The sequence below is a fragment of the Neolamprologus brichardi genome, chromosome 8 (genome assembly GCF_056152115.1).
Source record: "Neolamprologus brichardi isolate AB-2024 chromosome 8, ASM5615211v1, whole genome shotgun sequence".
NCBI classification, from domain to species: Eukaryota; Metazoa; Chordata; class Actinopteri; order Cichliformes; family Cichlidae; genus Neolamprologus; species Neolamprologus brichardi.
Genome location: NC_142111.1, coordinates 5,130,580 through 5,150,306, shown reverse-complemented (window position 1 = coordinate 5,150,306; position 19,727 = coordinate 5,130,580). Strand labels below are relative to the sequence as shown.

Below are 19,727 nucleotides of genomic sequence, written 5' to 3'. Positions count from 1 at the left end.
GACCCCCTGATGATCCTCTAATCGCCTGAGCCAAGGTGTGAAACTGGGTGTGGATCCCAATCAGCCAGGGTTTCGGGTGAGCTCATTGTGAAACCTGGCCCCACCTTATCATACGAATTCCTGAGGTCAGATGGCCCAGGATGTGAGTGGGCGTTAAGGCGTCTGGGAAGAGATCTCAAAACTGGATTATAGATGGCAGACAGTTGGTGTCGTAAACCACCGCCTCTGTTCAAAGATGGTCGCTCACAATGGACATAGATGGCTTCTTTCACTCCTCTTTCAAACCATCTGTCCTCTCTGTCCAAAATGTGAACCCTCCTGAGTTTCTCTGATACACCGGCTACATAGGGGATGACAATGTTGTTGCGTCTGTCCTTTTGGGGACAAAAGGAGGGTCCTTTAGTCCCTCTGTGGGGGGGGATACTCCCACTAGGTTTATATCTGGGACTCTCCACCATTTTACCTTAGAACTGAAGAAGCTTCTCGGATGAGAGGTGAAACATCTTCAAGTAACTTAAAGAAGTCCAGACGCTTTTCTTTGCAAGCTCCTTTGACTACGATGACCTGGATGACTGAGAACCTTCACAGAGATATTTACTGTAATTATGGGTGGTTAATGGATAATTACTGGGCAGACAGAGAAAATTCCAGACCTATGTTTTGATATATATATTTTTTTAATTTTGGAAATTTGCATGTTGTGATTATTACTGATTACAGGGACAACTTATGGCTGTTGAGGCTCTTTATCTCCATTAGTAAAAATGTACTAAAAGCAACATAAGAGTTAACCTTATAAGGAATGTAATCATCCATCCATTCTCTTCCACTTCTCCCGCAGTATAGGGCGAGAGGCAGGGTACACCCTGGACAGGTCGCCAGTCTGTCGCAGGGCAAAGACATAGACAACCACTCACACTCACACCTATGTGCAGTTTAGAGTTTCCATTTAACGTATCCCCACTAACTGCATGTCACTGGACTGTGGGAGGAGGCTGGAGTAGCCAGAGAACCCACACAAACACAGTGAGAACATGCAAACTCCACACAGAAAGACCCCGGCAAGGTGGTGGAATTGAACTCAGGACCTTCTTCCTGTGATGCAACAGTGCTAACCACCGTTAGCACTTAATCCAATTTTTTTTTCCTGGTTGACTTTTTTCCTAACCCAGCTGCTAGTACTAGCAATCAGTGAGCTCCATCCATCACACTAATAGGGAGGAACGCTAATGGTGGCACGAAAAGGTGGCCATACGTCTTCGACTCAGCCTCTGCTGTGTCTTCAGAGCCTCTTTGAAGATCAGTACACTCTATTTTGCAGCTGCTGTTTGTGTTGTTCAAGGAAAAGTTCACGCCGCATACTGATAGCCTCCCTTTCTACAGGTAAAGACGGGCATCAACATGGACAAATAAGTACACTTTTTGCACCCTTGATAAAGGCACTCAGTGAAAAGCAGATTTTTTTCCACATAAAATGTGACAAATTACTGCTCAGTATTAGAGTTTTATGTAAAATAGTTTTCTTTCATCAGTCTGAATCAAATGATGAGGTCATTATAGCGCAAAGCCTTCAGTGTTTGTAGTCTATGTTAAATTGCATGATTAGTTGGTGAAGAAGCACTTCAAAGAAGCAAACAGGTCCCTCTTGTTGCAATTTAGGAGTGCAAAATTACCCATAACACCAGTGGGCCTTTTAAACAGGATAAACACTGCTAGTTTATTTTAAAAATATAATAATAAAAAAATCTTAAAAGGAGCAAAGTACATATTGCTAGTTTTATGTGCTTTTTCTTTGATGTTATTAATAAAAAAAAGATACTTTTGGCTTCTTTGTTGTAACAAAGTGTTTGTATCTATGGCTGGACTCAAACCAGCAACCTTCTTGTGGGCCGTCACATAATCTTTCCAGTGCAGTAAATACTCCACAGCACACTGGTTCCTAATTTTGTGTCTTATGAACCATTTAAGAAACAATCATTTCACACAGAGTTCAATTGGTGACATTGTTACAAATAGACAAATAGAAATCAATCAAGCCTGAAGTAGAAAATCATTCAAGCAAGTGAACTCATTCTTATTAATTACACACTTTAATTTGAGCAAATCATTACTTGCCCACATCTCAGCGTTCAGCTCACAATTCTATTCTATGTTTCCACATTTTCATATATAAGAACTCTCAAACACAGGACGAGCACAAGGAGGAAGTCACCTGAGACCTTTGGTAACAGGCTGTTATAACCGCAGTAAAGAGGTGAAGTAACATTATTAGAGAATTTCTGCTGTGTTTTTATATAAAACTCTCATTTTCAAATCCTTTCAAATCCAAGGTGAGCAATTTTAACATTTAATAGTTAGAGTGGATATCTCATCAAAGGGCAAATATGCATGGACTTTTGAATTATAGTTTATTTATAATTCTGTTGAGGACTTCCAAGACATTAATGTTTTAACTGCGATGATTCATGCTTGAAAGAAATGTATTTTTAATAAACCTGTCAGCTCTGCTGTATGATTCCTTGTAGCATTGATTGACTCTCAGTGCATTTTTACTTTCACTTTAAATATAGATAACAGAGAGAATATACATTATTTGATTTACTATTTCTGCCTTACATTTAAAAGAAATAAGCGCTCATTCAAGACACGAAACCACTGACAAATATCTAAACCGATCTGAGTTTTTCTCAAATACACTTTCAGACTGCAAATGTTCTAATGTTCAAATTCATGTCTGTTCGCTAAACAATTAATATTGTATCACTTTAAAAATGAAGCAGCAATCTGACAGCAGTTTAATACATAATAGTAAAACCGCTAAAGTCAATTTTTCATGTGTCTGCATTACTTATAGATAACATGGAGATACTCACTCAACAAGTTAGAAAGTAAAATCAACTCGCATATTCCTCACATGCTCTTTTTTGTGTCTCATACATTCAGAAAGTTGCAATTATGGTAGCCTACTTAGTGAGTTTATTTGCTATGATGTCTCAACCAATATCAGCAAACATGGAAACTGTTTTTGTACTTTGTACTGCCGTTATAATTATAATTTTAAATGTTATATTTGGAAAGTATGGGGTGGGCCATTTATATGGATACACCGTAATAAAATGGGAATGGTTGGTGATATTAAAGTCCTGTTTGTGGCACATTAGTATATGTGAGGGGGCAAACTCCTCAAGATGGGTGGTGACCATGGTGACCATTTAGAAGTCGGCCATCTTGGATACAACTTTTGTTTTTTCAATAGGAAGAGGGCCATGTGACACATCAAACTTATTGGTAATGTCACAAGAAAAACAATGGTGTGCTTGGTTTCAACGTAACTTTATTCTTTCATGAGTTATTTACAAGTTTCTGACCACTTATAAAATGTGTTCAATGTGCTGCCCATTGTGTTGGATTGTCAATGCAACCCTCTTCTCCCACTCTTCACACACTGATAGCAACACCGCAGGAGAAATGCCAGCACAGGCATCCAGTATCTGTAGTTTCAGGTGCTGTACATCTCGTATCTTCACACCATAGACAATTGCCTTCAGATGACCCCAAAGATAAAAGTCTAAGGGGGTCAGATCGGGAGACCTTGGGGGCCATTCAACTGGCCCACGACGACCAATCCACTTTCCCGGAAACTGTTCATCTAGGAATGCACCCATAATATGGACCTGGCACCCATAATATGGTGGTGCACCATCTTGCTGGAAAAACTCAGGGAACGTGCCAGCTTCAGTGCATAAAGAGGGAATGAAGCTAGGACAGCCACTGATGTTTCTTCATTAGTGACAGTTTTCTTGCGTCCACATTTTGGCAAATCCAACACTGAACCAGTTTCACAAAACTTAGCAAGCAGTTTGCTAACTGTAGCATGGGAGATGGGTGGTCTCGTAGAGTGTCTTGCATTGAAATCTGCTGCAATGACCCGGTTACTGCGTTCACCAGATATCAACACAATTTCGATCCGCTCCTCACATGTTAACCTCTTCGACATGTCAATGGCAGTGAACAAAGAGAAACTAGTAAATAACACATGAAAGAATAAAGTTACGTTGAAACCAAGCACACCATTGTTTTTCTTGTGACATTACCAATAAGTTTGATGTGTCACATGGCCCTCTTCCTATTGAAAAAACAAAAGTTGTATCCAAGATGGCCGACTTCTAAATGGCCACCATGGTCCCCACCCATCTTGAGGAGTTCGTCCCCTCACATATACTAATGTGCCACAAACAGGACTTTAATATCACCAACCATTCCCATTTTATTACGGTGTATCCATATAAATGGCCCACCCTGTAGTTTGAAAGAAGAACCTAATCTAACATTTGCCTCTATATTGTCAACTCCCGAAGAAGCAGTAAACCTGAAATCTGTGGCGCATGCCACATGACCATCTATACGTATATTGAGAGAGATACATTATTTAAAAATGAAAAAAAAAAATAAAGGGCAGGGATAGCTCCGTAGGTAGAGTGGTGGCCCCATGATTGGAAGGTCAGGGGTTTGAATCCACTGAACGGCTAAGGTAGCCCTGAGCAAGGTACCGTCCCTACACACTGCCCACGGGGGATACACATTACTATTTCAATCTATGTGGATAAAGGTCTTTCTGAAATTTAATATTAGTGGTAGAGTAGTGTTAGCATTACTAACCAGCAACTGGATCTCTCAAGCTATGACAATCACAAAATAAGAAAAAAATGTTTTCTCTAATGATTTTTTCCTTTTTCTTTTTTTTTGCTTTAAAACAGACAAACTTATACTGAAATATAAACATGTGAAATACAATTGGAGATTTACACTACCGGTCAAAATGTTAAAATGCCCCAATTTTTCCAGTTATTTATTGCAATTCAAGTTGTTCCCCCAAACTGCTCCCCCTCAACAAAAAAAAAAAAAAAAAATCAGAATTATACAAAAAGGCTTTTTTCAGGGACCGGTAGTGTAAATAAAAATCACAGTTGCGTAAGCTAATTTGAAATGAAGAGTCTAAACACGAGCATGAGCTTTTTTGTTTTACAAGCTGTAATTCTTTTTGTATTTAGTTTTTGCGTTTTGAGTTCAGTGTGCGGCAAAATAGTTCAGCTCTGGAAGCTTAAAAAGTGCTACGATTACTGGCATTTCATTGTACCCCGCGAGCACCTCACATTCCTCTTCAGCAATGTCACAAGTCAATTAAAATAATAAAGCCTCTGCTTTTATGAGAAAAACAAAAGGGAATGAGTGCTGGGAGTTAAGATTATTTATGCTGCCAATTTAAAATTAACTGGGGACTTTGAAGGTCCACACCGGTCACAGTTTTCCCTCTAACGAGAGGAAAGAATTAGTCCCTGTGAGCATGTAACGACACAAAATTCATAAGCAGATTATAAACTAACAGCAGTTAATTCAGTTACCGACCCTGCTGTTAATTACTTTACCATTCTTTTCTTTTTATGTATGAACCTTATCTTGACTTAGGTTTTTACATAGTGGCTGCCGTTTCTCTCTGATGTATGACTGACAGGTTATTAACTTAATTAGCTTATTGGACTTGACAAAACTGTGACTCGTTGACCTCTGAGTAGTGTTTAATAGTGCGAGGTCTCTTCCAGAGCAAACCTGTCTATTTGACTGATTTATTTATTTTTGTCATTAATATTCCAACAACTTATTTGAAGCGAGAAAGAAAATCAATATGTACATTCAGTGAGCGTTCCGCACTACAAAACAGCCTGAGCTGGGAAACAGGCTTTTGTGTATAATGAGCTTTGAAAAAAGCTACATTGTTGGTATTCTGTGGAGCTCAGCAGCAGGTGGGTGAATTGTAAATTCAGAGCGACTATACGACTAACATTTACAGCTTGCTGGCATCCCTAAACGACTCTCCTGCTCTCTGACACAGACAGACATGCTCACTTTATATTGATCATCATATGGTTGTTGTTTAAATGAGTGTATGATGTATGAACTATTGTTATTTTTTATTTGTATTGATGCACAGTTCACACCACAAACAGACAACCCTGAGTTTGGTCTGACGAGGCTGCTGAGTAGCGCATTCACTTCATCTTCTTATGTCTGTGGAGTTTCTTCTGCTACCTCGCAAACAATGGTCTCTACTTCAATACAAAGAGCTGGAAGGGGGGGAACAGTAATTCCACCTTTAGGACAAACACAATTAAGTGTTTTGCCAGTGAACACATTAATCAATTCTTAGGCAGTGACAGTAATGTATCAATACGAGCAAGAGTAACAACACAAATGTATTGAAGTGATATTATCAATCACAAGAGCCATGATTTTCTTTCCTTTTCATTCATTGACATTTTAGTTTTTTGGGTAAGTTAATATAACAACAAAGGGGCCAATAAATTGTACAGCAGTACATCCTACACAAACTGTTTATTATTCAGTTTAGATGCAAATAGATAAATGAATAAGTGTTATATTGACACAAATGGACCGGGTGCCTCTTCCTAAGTTTACTTACACATGTTCAGAGTGCAACACGAGAGTGGACTGTTAAATCATGTCTGTTAATACGAATTGTTGGCTCAGTGGACGTGGACTAGCGATTTCTTCTTCTTGATCTAATGTAAAGTGTAAACTTTAAATATTTAGCACGGTTCCTAACAATCGATGCTGAGGTCGTTACAAAAAAGAAAAAAAAAATACAAAAACGAATACATCAGTGTACTGCACATTATTCTAGCTTTTGTAACAAGTAATGTAGTTTGTTACTTAATTGCCCACTGGTGAAAATATTTCATTACACTACTCCCTATACTACTGTCATGTTACTCCGTTACGTGAACTGAAATGCACTGTCACAATGCTACCACTTACGAGGTTACAGTCACACACACACCAACACAAATCCCTATACTAAAGAGGGAACACAACATCTTTCTGTTATGCATGAACACAAAACCATAAAGCAAATTTGAGAACAAGACACTTCAAAGTAATTACCGGAGACATTCTAGAAACATTTACAGGTAGAAATGGAGGCTGCGGTGTTACAGGCCTGACTGCTTGTTATTGTACGTTACTCAATACAGTAACATAAAGTACTAACGAGTTATTCGATGATCTTCAGCATTGCCTGTTGAAGATCAGGCTCTGGTTAGCATACACTCAGCTTTAACATCACCCTGGATTCTTTGCTAGCTTTGTATTTAACACGGAGCTGCATGTAAAAAAACGATGTTAGCAGCACAGTACAATTACTTTTCAAAGTTTACATTTTCTAGTGTCAGAAGAAAAATGCACATTTGATGTTTGCTTTTTGTAGATAGCTTTTTCTTTCTGCCCAATCATCGGACAGATAAATGAAAAAACTTCACAGTGCAGGTAACAACATGATTGTATATAATGACTGCATTTATTCCAGTAATTCATTATATTAATGCATTAGTTAAAAATGTCATGTGATTACGTTAATCCACTGTGGATGATCACAGTATTGGACAATGATTAATTGTGCTGATAAAGTTTACCACTTAGATTAACATGCTGCTATATAGTAATTATTTAGTCATGACCCAAACAACTGAAGAACTTTTCAGTCACTGGCTACACTTAATAAAAGGCTCAATGGTGCCACTAATACAACAACCAGTGAAGCTGGACTATATGCTGCCATATGCTGCTACTAGCAGGCTAATACCATGATACATTAGTATCTTTGTATCATGTCGCCTAAAATTCAAAGTTGGCATGAATGCGACGATCAAGATGGTTGAAAAACAGCATTGTTTTTCAACCATCCCGGTGGCATTACAAGTGAAGTCTTCTGAAAGCACGTCAAAATATCCATATCCAATAACTATTTATTTATTTCAGTCTGTACTAAACTGGTGGACTGTTGAAACAACCAAATAATATCGTTGCCATACTGAAAAGTTAAATCAAACTGCCAAATAAATTTTAGACAAAGTTTTCAAGCTGTGTTGACAGCAAAGTCAAGAGCAACATGAACCCAAATTTATTACTGCCCTTAACTGTCTGTTTATCATTAGCATCATTAGTGGGTGCTTAGTCAGCCCTGTAAAAGTTCTGTGGTGCAACTATTGCTCATGATTTGGGAAAACATTTCATCATCATAATAAAATATTTTTTCATCACTTAGAGTCAACAAGAAAACCTGAGTAGAAGCTTCTAGGTGCTGCGCTGCCTGTTACAGAAAGCTTTGCTTCCAGGTCACAGCTGATGTTGTTCCTGCAGGCATATATGCATTCATTCAGGAACTCAAACCAGAGCCACAAAAATGACTGTAACAGTCACTCAATGAAAAACAAAGATTGTATTCTGGATATCTTAAACAATGTACTGGATGCACAGTTGTAGCAAAAAGAGAAAAACAGACATAGTGCTGGCACTAACTGATAAAGAAGAAGACTGCTTATTTGAATTCGATTTAACGCCCCTAGAAAAAAAATTACCGATACATAGTCGTCGTCTTTGTTGTGGAGGAAAAAAAACAACAACCATTTTGCAGATATAAACCACAATAAAGGCGAAGAGTATTTATCAGTGAGTGCAGGCATTCAGTCTGTTTACATTGATGGAAGGTTATAGCTAAAATGTGTTTTCGCCCCACAACAAAGAAAAACACTCTTAATCATTAAAAAAAGAAGCCGTATTGTTTGAATTCAATTTACGTTCCCAAGCAAAACTTCATGTCCTGTGGTTTGTACTCACCCGGGATGTTGTGGATAGTGATGGCTAGGATGAGGAGAAGAATTCGTCGCCAGCTGCTGCCTCTCTGTTCAGCCACTTCCTGTTGTTTACTTCCTGTTTCATGTCCACCCGAGCTGCTCGAAGGAAGTCCTTTCCTTCTCTGGTAGACGTCTCCATTCTCAATTTTATCTGTTTAACAGAGGATAACAAACATTAGACAGCACTTCTTTTTCACCACTCAAAGTACTTTCACACTGCAGGCCACATCCACCCATTAACACAGGATTCATTTTAAATCTATGTGTTTACTGTAAAGCCCTTTAATTACCAGAAACAGATGGATTGATTGGTTTTCAGCCGAGGGTCTAACTACCAACCTCCAGATTGGTGCACCTCCCGAGCCAGAGCTGAACCCAATAGAATTTGCTTGTAATTGCAAGTTTAGCACATAAATAAATAAAAAACTCAGAAGAACTCCAAGAATCCCTTTTTTAAGAAACACCGACATGCACACTGGGATTACAACCTTTCAACCTGCCTACAAGTGTTGCTTCCAAACATGGCTGGGAGACTTGTTTAAGTACTTTTTGACCGCAGGCTGGCTTTAATTGCTTGGTGGATTGCCCCACAGCGCCAGACACCCTTCTCTTTGACTGTGGCTATTCTTGTGACTTTTCCTGAAACAAAACACTCTGAGGAAACCTTGTCCAGCAATCAGCGAGGCGTGAGGACGTGTAAAAGTAGGAAGGGAGGATTTCCTCATTAACATTCGGCTTCTTCATTGTTCCCTCTTATTTTTCGTTATTCATCCATTTCATAGTGGCAGGGTCGACCGCAGCCCTAATCCTTCCTGATATGGCTTAAATGATACTCCTAATTATGGCATATGGCAGCAGATTTTAACCCTATCTTTGACTACGATCATAAAGAATAGGTAGGGTTGGTAGAGGAGGATTGGGAGTCAGCATTCACAGCTTTTTCTTGAGTTCAGCCACACGTTGAAGCCTTGTTTATATACTCAGATGGTTGCGTGGATTTACAACAAATCTGCTGTAGAGTTGATCCTTGATTGCAATAGAATAAAGGTGTCAAGAGGTGCATCCTATAAAGACAATCAGAACTACATTAATCAGGCTAATTAAGGTCTTTGAAATGCCAATCAGCGCTTATGTGAGTCTGAATGTCGACGTTTCAAACACAGAATCCTTATAATTGTGACTCACGTGAACTATGCACGTTTTCTGTTATTCAACGAAAACTTGCAGTGATGCGCGACACATAGGAAGCAATTACCCACAAGATCAAAGGACAACTTAAATGACAAATGGGTTTATTACAGAGAAGATCATCTGCCTCGGCTGGCTGCTTCAAGCCTGATTAGCACCTCAGTCACCAAATTTGTATTTACAGGCTGACAGATGAAAAGTAAAACTTTCATTAAAAGAAAAATGCTCAAGATTTGTCGCATATCAGTCCAATTACTAGCAATACAACATCTGTCAGTGTCATAAACCAAAGTTAATGGCCCAAGACAATTTAATTTGCACAAAACTCCTGATGGAGGTTACGCAGACGGAGCAAATTACATTTTGTTGTTATAAAAAACCCAAAATAAGCCCAAAATGGACAGACACCATCAAACAGCTGAAAAATGTTGGGTACATCATGAACATAATGATGATTAGCTGACTAAATGGTGCAATGCTTTTAATATTTTATAGGTTTCCAATCAAAGGAGACTGTCTAGAAGCAGAGGCGCTGTAGATGCACCAGGAATGGTTTAAATGACCAAAACCTGCTCTTCTCATGAAATGCCATGAGAGATGCCCTCGAGTGGATAATTCAGTTTGCAGCGTTTAGTCAAAGACTCGGCCGCCCTCCCCATCCCTGCATTGGTCTCTTTTTTTTCACATACATTGCTGAACACAAGCAATTGACCTCTATTAATGTGTTCCAAGTGTCTTGTTCTTACTATGTAGGGGGCTGTAAATTGCAATTATTGGTGAGTAAAGGTCAAACAATCTGGACTTTAGCTTGCAGTGCACTCTCTGTAACAACCTCAGCCAAGCAGAAAGGAAATTCGCTGTGTATTTCTCACCAATTTAACTTCCCAAACTATTTGACTACTGGAAATTTTCATGTTTAAAAAAAACATTTTTTAGCTGAACACAAATACCCAAATATGCACAAGTACCACAAGATAATTGTCTTAATAAAGATAATCTTCTCTTCTACTCTAAATGTTATGATTCAATACATAGATGTATATATATGTATATTGAGACAGGGTGTATACTCTGAGGCTACGTCCACACGTACACGGGTATTTTTGAAAACGGAGATTTTCTGTTTTCGTTTTAAAAAATAATCCCGTCCACACGTAAATGCAGAAATGAAGGAAAACGCTGCTAGGAACATGCCAAAGCAACAGGTGGCGATATATTGTTAACCGTGTAGAAATGTTGGCCAATCAGAAGTCTAGAAGCCTCGGTGGGAAAAAGTAAACAAAGCTGGGGCATAGAAGCAGAACCGAGTCGTATGTGTGGAGGGACAGTAACTGTGTGTATATATGTAAGCATTTAAACACTGCAGAGAGTACAAGTAACAGTAACAGTATTGTAGAAATTCATTTCACCGAAACAATAACGTGGCACACAGTGTGACGTCAAAAAAGGTGCACACCTTTGACGCTGCGTTTTCTCAGTTTTTCTCGTCCACACGTAAATGCAAAAAAGGAGTTTTAGAAAATATCCACCCTGGCCGGAGTTTTTAAAAATCTCTGTTTTCAGTGACCGAAAACGCCGTTTACGTGTGGACGAAAGGTACAAACTCATAGAAAAATCTGCGTTTTCAAAAATACCCGGGTACGTGTGGACGTAGCCTGAAAGTTTCTACTCAAGTCTTTTTTTTTTTTCTGCTCCTTGTTAACCACAACTATGTCTGGTTTGTTGGCCAGCAGCTGCTTCTATAAATCGCATCTATAAAAAAAACTCAAATAACAAAAATCCACTTTGGACACTAAATAAGCCATTTCTAGTTTTGTCCTTAGTTGAGATCCTTCCTTGAGAAGGTGTGGCCAAACTTTTAACTGTGTGTGTATTTAATGAATTAAACTTCACACAGAAAGAAAGATATGAGTAAACCTATTAGGGTTGGTAGTGGCGAGTATGAATGAATACATGGCTACGGACGTGACTGGCATTCCAACCCCTAAATTTGCTAGTAGCTGCTTTTATCAGCCCTCTGTTATTGCCATTCATGGCCTTGATACTGATAGGGCTCACTGTCTTTAATAAAATATTTCACCAGAACCTATTCTGACCAATATAGTCACTCTTTGTATCAGTCTTTTAGCTCATTTGGTCTACCAAAGAAGAAACCATGAAATGACCCTTTGTACGTTCAATAGGGATCCTGTCACATTGTACCCTTTTAAAATTTAGCTATTTACAGTTTGAGACAGAGTTAAAAAAAAAAGAAAAAAAAAAGAAAAAAGAATGAGGCAGGTGGAAGAGTACATCGTGGATAAATATCTCTCAAAGTTACTTGCTAACTAAGGGCATAAAGGTGCCTGGTGACTGAGAGTATGCAGATATACTTTTCATCAGTATTCCCTCAGAAAGGACTGTTCTCCACAAGGACACACACGTTGACCTGCCATTGTTGGACTTGAATGAAGTGAAAATAAAAAGACTCGCTGCTCCACAGAAATGCCTGCCGTCCTAGTAAAAACAAACAAAAAAACAAACAAACCACCAACCAACCACGAAATGCAGTTTATTTTGTGAACATTTCCCTTTTTCAAGATTGTACACAAAAAGCCTGTAGCAGCAGAGGCAGTTGTTTCCTGAAGGCCAAAACATTGAATACTATTGCAGCCACAAAAGGATTCATTCATAAAGAAAGCAAATACAGCACTGAAAATCTGACCTGATTATAGCCATAGTAAACAAATTTTCAGTCATCATTACAGATGTTGTAAAAGTCTATAAATCATCACAGTTTTTGGCCTAAAGTTGCTTGCACAGCTAACAAGTAGACAGAGGGCGCCATTTTTGCATAATGATGCTAAAGAAACCTTCATGCCTGATTTGAACTGTGAAGCAAATTTGTCATTCCGCCTTAAATCCATCAAGCCTTCTTCATGAACATCTCCGATTTACAAAAACATTAATGGTAGGAAATTTTGAACATAATAATGGCTGCTGTAAAATCTCCATATACCATACTGATATCCATCCATCCTCTGGAGCGTATCCTAGCTACCACGGATAAATTGCCAAACTGTTGCAGGGCTAACGCAGAGATAGAGGCAACTAGGTGCACTCACATCCACACCTATGGGCAATTTAGAATCACCAATTCACCTAACCCTAACAACCCTAACCTATCTCTGAATGCAGAAAGCTGGAGTACTTAGAGAGAAGCCATGCAAGCCTTTGTCCCGGCCAGATGGTGAAGTTGAACCAACCCTTCTTACAGTGGTAAGCGCTGTGCCACCATGCTGCCTCACCATGTTGCCCTGACCATTAAATACACAGCTAAAATTTCACAGCACTGATTCTATATGTTCAAACTGTACCATAAAGATTTTGCCAAGTTGGAGATAGTGAAGCAGGAAATGTTCTACAAATTGGCTGATTAGCCACCAGTGCTGTCCATCAGCCTCCTAGTGCTGCAAATGTATGTCCTCCATCGTATAAATGTGAAAATCCTCGGTGACTTACTTCTCAAGTTACCACATTCACAAGATTTTCAGAAAACTTGACCAAGATTCAAACTCATCCAAGACTTTTGGTAGACGTACACCTATGATACCACAGATGCTACGGTATCAGTTTGAAAATTCCACGTCACCTTGTTCTCGTGTTCGCAAAAGTTGGGTGTCCAAACTGTCTGCCCACATGCCTGCTACCCCGTGTGGTGACAACAACAGCATCATAAAACAATCCTATAATAAAAATTAGATAGTACTTATCGATGCTATACATCTGCAAATACTGACATTTATATAAACAGCTATGGCTAGAAAGGAAAAATCTCCTGCTCTCCCGTGGAGTCCCAGAAAGTAATACAATATTCCAGGAATGTTAATTTTTTGGTCTCCTGTTTGTCATTCAGGCAGCAGATCTGAGACTACTTGGCTTGGGCACATGTTGTGTGACAGAATCCTGAGACTGAGAAAAAAAAGAGAGACTACACGGTTTGTCACAGTTTTCATCCGGAGGTAGGAAGAGTTGCCTCCTGTTGCTGTAGCAGCAGATGAGTCAGGACGTGACGGTGCCACTGCCTCATCTGCTGCTCCATGCCAAGTTAATGAAGAGTGTGGCTCTTCGAGGAGCAAGCTAGGTTAGCTAAGTGGCTTTCAAAGATTTTGGTCACACCCAGTATTTGAAGTATCTCTGAGGCGCAACTTAGCACAGCGTAACATGTCACTGTAGTCAAGTCATTCCAAAACATTTCTGCTGTTCTCATCAATCGAGAACAGGAGGGGAGACGGGAGAGAGGATGACTGTGATGAGAAAACAAAAACAGCTGTTTGGAGAGGTGAGGGAGAGGAGCGTATCAGATAGATAAGATACACAATTTGACAGCAACTGTTTGTCAAATCTGTGGCATTTCAAAAGAAGCCTCAATTTTCAGAAGTGAACAAAGCACCGGCACCTCACATTGAAGTCGGAGGTCTTAGTTTTTCTTCGGGGGTTTTGATCTTGCTGCTGGAAATAAAAAGCTGAATGAAAGCTCACTTTCTTTTTCTATCTCTCTCTATTTATGATTAATTTTTGTGAAAAGCTGCTGACACACCTGATTGGAACCTTCTTTGTATAGTGCAGCGTCTCACATCTTATAATAATTTTACTCTGAAATAACCTGAAAATGGTACAGTGATCAGTGGAAATAATCTTCGAGCGCGACACAGACAATCAAATTAAAAGAAACGCAATGACAGCCAATCAAAATAATGACACATTGTAAGAGGCACAAAAGAAAACTGACAACACAATTGGGCAGGTTAACACAGAGGCCTGAGAGGTCTTCATTATGGCAGTGAGCAGCCTCTCGCGCTGTCTGAATATCAGTCTATAACGGTTTGCTTTACCCCTCGGCTGTTCTTTACTTCTCACTTGGACACACCACACATTTGCACTACTGAATTACACTTTTGGCCTTTTCGGGATGAATCTGCTAACACTGCGAAAAACTATATAGTTCATTTACTTGCATCCTTGATAAACTGTCACAAGAGAAGCAATGATGTGCATTGCAATTATCTAGAGGAAACCCTCCATACTAATTTAAATATTGCTCATTGTTTTTTGAAGTCAGCGGCCTGTAACACCTTTTACAATATATCCAGGATATTGTCTTATTCATCTTCACATAAAATCAACCGTCATGAAAGGTGGTCACATAAACATGACTACAGTACAACCACTGTGATAATGCCTTGCTGCTGCGTGTGTAACAGGAAAGATGCTGGATAGCATTACTGTGCTTTTACTTATACAAATGATGCCCAAAGATGCATCAGCACTGCTGCCCCTTCATTAAGATTTAATACTTTAATTAGAAGTATATGTAGTGTGGATGAAATTACAATTGCCTTGTTTATTAAGAAGCAAAGTTTTGTGGTATAAGAGCAAGTAATAAATATAAAAGTATATGCTAATTCAAATCTAGTAATCTTGTAAATCTTATATATGGTCAGCGAGTACAAGGCCCTGTTTTAGGATTATATTATATCATATGCTTCCATGCTTTCATTGTGCTTCCAGAGCAATGAAAGGGATTTAAAATTGCTTGCAAAACAGATTGGAACACACTCCAATCTGACACATTGGGTAGTTTTGAAAAATGTGAATCAGCACATAGATTTTGAACTCTATTTTCATTGGTTTTATAGCTTCTGGCTACTGTTAAATACATTACAGACATTATAAAGAAGTAGAGATATAGACAGAAAAGATAAACAATGAAATGAGAGTTCCTAATTTTCAACTATCAACTATTCAACTTTTTGTGTTTCAGTTTGTTTGAGCGACCAGTCGTCTCATTTTATGCGGGACAGCAAACCTTTTCATCACCCACATTTATCTCCCACATTTTCATTGGTTGTAGTTACCAATAAATATAAATTTATTTATAAAGAAATGCTTTTTTTTTTTTGTATTTTACACTGGGTTTAAATGTTTATTTTTTAAATGGCATTATCTGTAAATTAACAAAATGTTTCTGTTTTATAACTACAAAACTTTCTCGACCATGCACTACCTTTGCACATTTGTAGCACATTGTAGCAAACACATTTATTTCATATGATTTAAGCTCAGATTGTTACAATTACTACAGCAGCATTTCTTTATCACGTAGAAAAAGAAATGTGCCATTGACATTGCATGTTTTCTTGCATTTTTTAATTGTGTAGTTAAACTTCTTTACACCGTTGGAACTGGCCGTTTCCCTGGTCCGGCCCACTTAAGATCAAAGTGCGATATAAAATGAGTTTGACATCCCTGATATAGACTCTCTTTTAGGGTCTTCCAAGAATCATGAGTCTATTTTCCACAACACTTATTGGACAGTATGGGGTGATTTCAAATGCGTTCCTCTACAATCTTGAAGATAACCTACTCTGGTGTAGCAAGAGAATCAGCTTTGTGGTTTAAACTTGACCTCACAGTTTTCTCACAAAGACCGTAGTAGTGTATTTTATAGAGTGCGTCCACAATGAAGCTCTCCCTCCAGGGAACAAACTGTAAACCCTTTGAGAAACATCCTGAATTAAGCAATGTTTCAACCACAGGAGAAAGAGTCTGATTTTCATTTCAGGTCAACGGTAACACATGCCATACAAATTCAGGCGATGGTACTTTGCAGTGGTTCAAATAATGTGGTGTTTGTCTCTAAGTGCAAACATAGGTGGAAATGTGTATTATTTTCGTCCACTGGTGCTTAAGCTCTTATGGAGAAGGTCACTTGAGGAGGTTAACAAATGCACTGCACACATTTTATACATCTGACGTTGTGCAGATGATTGAAGTGTTTTTTTATTTGGATTTCTTGTTTATAAAGTTTGTCCTTGGCTCCATCTGAAGGCCTTTTTTAATGACCAGTCTCTTGACTATTTGGTTACACTTGCTGGTTTGGTATTTTGATGATAGTGCTGCTTTGAAATGTGTTTTCCTCCAGTTTTTATGGAGTTTAAGTCTACAGAAGGCACACAGGCCTCTTTGAGATTAATTAACTTTTCTACTTTTCCTTTGGTCTGCATCTGTGGATTTCTTTTGCAGTTAAAGTTAAACTTGTAAAAATGTATCAAAAGCCACAAACAATAATGTTTAAAGGGCTGTAAGAGATTTAGCTGTTTCTGTTCTGTGTAAGTTGCATATGACAATGAAATCCATTTACTTCCCAGGCTAAAGCTTGTAGAAACAACTGGTGATTCATGGACGAGAAGCCAACGTGAAAGAAAATGTTAGCAGGTGCCACTCTTTATTTTCCCTGTAACACAATGAGTAAAGTGTGTGTGTGTGTGTGTTACATATACAGTGCTGTGCATAGGTTTTAGGCAGGTGTGAAAAAATGCTATATAGATATCACTGAGTAAAAGAAAGACAAAGAAACAGTAGGAGGACAAACGGGCCAGAAACATAGAGGTCAGGTCAGGTTAGCTAGTTGTGTGGAAAGCACACTTCATTTCTCTTAGTGAAACGTCACAGATGAGTTGTTTTGTGTTAAGAATTTTCTGAGATGTGATGACATGTATTTTTTTTTTTAAATTTGGTTTATTTTGTTTTTATTTTCTCAGTCTTTGTCAGATAGTCTACATCCCTTGAGTCATTTCCCAGCCCCTGTGCTACTCTCACTGCTTTATAGTCCCCTGTCTATTTATGCTTTCTGTTGTTAGTCTTTCATGCATTTTTCATATATAGACTGTTAAGGTTCTTGGCCTTTTGCTTTTGTAAAATCAGCATCTTCAATAAAATATGTGTTGAGTTTTGCACCAAGTCAGTGTCTGTGTTTGGGTTTCTCTTTTGAATACATATAACACAAGCTAACAGATCTAACAGGTAAAGCAAACTCTGACAACCTTCCATTAGTGAGACAGCAGACTAAAGTATTGGCATTACTAACTCCAATGTAAATACTGATATTAACACACAAAGACATACAGTATACACATATGACATACACTAGAAAACAGAATATTCTACAAATTGTGATTATTATTATTTAGATGCAGTAATGCATTAATTCGCACATATTCATCTTTCCTCTCTCTCTCTCACTCTCTCACACACTCACTCTCTCTCTCTCTCACACACACACACACACACACACACGCTGTGACTCGGTCTCTTCACCCTGCAACGTGGCAATCAGATTCTGATTCAGATTCAGATTTGTGTCGTCTCTATGCAGTATCTACAAATAGCTATGTTGTCCTTGTGGTTAAAGGGCTTAAGCTGAATAGTGTGAAGCCAGACTCTGTCCATGCTCATACATGAAAAGCCAGAAACTGGAAGAGCAGCAGCTGCGCATCACACTACAGAGCCAGTTACAACACAGAGAAGATTAAATCAGGAGCAGCATGACAGGTGGAGTTGTGGTGCCAGAGGGTGACAAAGTAGCTTGCAGAATTGCAGCAACTTGGGGCAAATTAAAGCAAATAAAGACTCCAATCTGGCGCAGTGGATAGATTTGGTAAATACAGTGGCTTGATACATGATTCCAAACATTTTTTACAAATAAATAACTGAAAAGTGGGGTGTGCGTAATTATTCAGCCCCCTGAGTAAATACTTTGTAGAACCACCTTTTGCTGCAATTACAGCTGCCAGTCTTTTAGGGTTTGTCTCTACCAGCTTTGCACATGTAGAGACTGAAATCTTTGCCCATTCTTCTTTGCAAAACAGCTCCAGCTCAGTCAGATTAGATGGACAGCGTTTGTGAACAGCAGTTTTCAGATCTTGCCACAGATTCTCGATTGGATTTAGATCTGGACTTTGACTGGGCCATTCTAACACATGGATATGTTTTGTTTTAAACCTTTCCATTGTTGCCCTGGCTTTATGTTTAGGGTCGTTGTCCTGCTGGAAGGTGAACCTCCGCCCCAGTCTCAAGTCTTTTGCAGACTCCAAGAGGTTTTCTTCCAAGACTGCCCTGTATTTGGCTCCATCCATCTTCCCATCAACTCTGACCAGCTTCCCTGTCCCTGCTGAAGAGAAGCACCCCCAGAGCATGATGCTGCCACCACCATATTTGACAGTGGGGATGGTGTGTTCAGAGTGATGTGCAGTGTTAGTTTTCTGCCACACATAGCGTTTTGAATTTTGGCCAGAAAGTTCCATTTTGGTCTCATCTGACCAGAGCACCTTCTTCACATGTTTGCTGTGTCCCCACATGGCTTGTGGCAAACTGCAAACGGGACTTCTTCTGGTTTTCTGTTAACAATGGCTTTCTTCTTGCCACTCTTCCATAAAGGCCAACTTTGTGCAGTGCACGACTAATAGTTGTCCTATGGACAGATTCCCCCACCTGAGCTGTAGATCTCTGCAGCTCGTCCAGAGTCACCATGGGCCTCTTGGCTGCATTTCTGATCAGCGCTCTCCTTGTTCGGCCTGTGAGTTTAGGTGGACAGCCTTGTCTTGGTAGGTTTACAGTTGTGCCATACTCCTTCCATTTCTGAATGATGGCTTGAACAGTGCTCCGTGGGATGTTCAAGGCTTGGGAAATCTTTTTGCAGCCCAAGTCTGCTTTAAATTTCTCAATAACTTTATCTCTGACCTGTCTGGTGTGTTCTTTGGACTTCATGGTGTTGTTGCTCCCAATATTCTCTTAGACAACCTCTGAGGCCGTCACAGAGCAGCTGTATTTGTACTGACATTAGATTACACACAGGTGCACTCTATTTAGTCATTAGCACTCATCAGGCAATGTCTATGGGCAACTGACTGCACTCAGACCAAAGGGGGCTGAATAATTACGCACACCCCACTTTGCAGTTATTTATTTGTAAAAAATGTTTGGACTCATGTATGATTTTTGTTCCACTTC

The 19,727-nt window shown here is 39.1% G+C and overlaps 1 protein-coding gene across 2 annotated transcripts in view; it reads right to left on the bottom strand.

Moving 5' to 3' along the window:
- slc39a11 (solute carrier family 39, member 11) overlaps positions 1-19,727 on the bottom strand; it is a 179,344-nt gene that overhangs the window by 14,988 nt on the left and 144,629 nt on the right. For both annotated transcript variants that reach the window (XM_087845068.1, XM_087845069.1), the window contains exon 6: positions 8,692-8,859. In XM_087845068.1, coding sequence (XP_087701194.1) covers positions 8,692-8,859 — 168 coding nt within the window. The remainder of the gene's footprint in view (positions 1-8,691; positions 8,860-19,727) is intronic.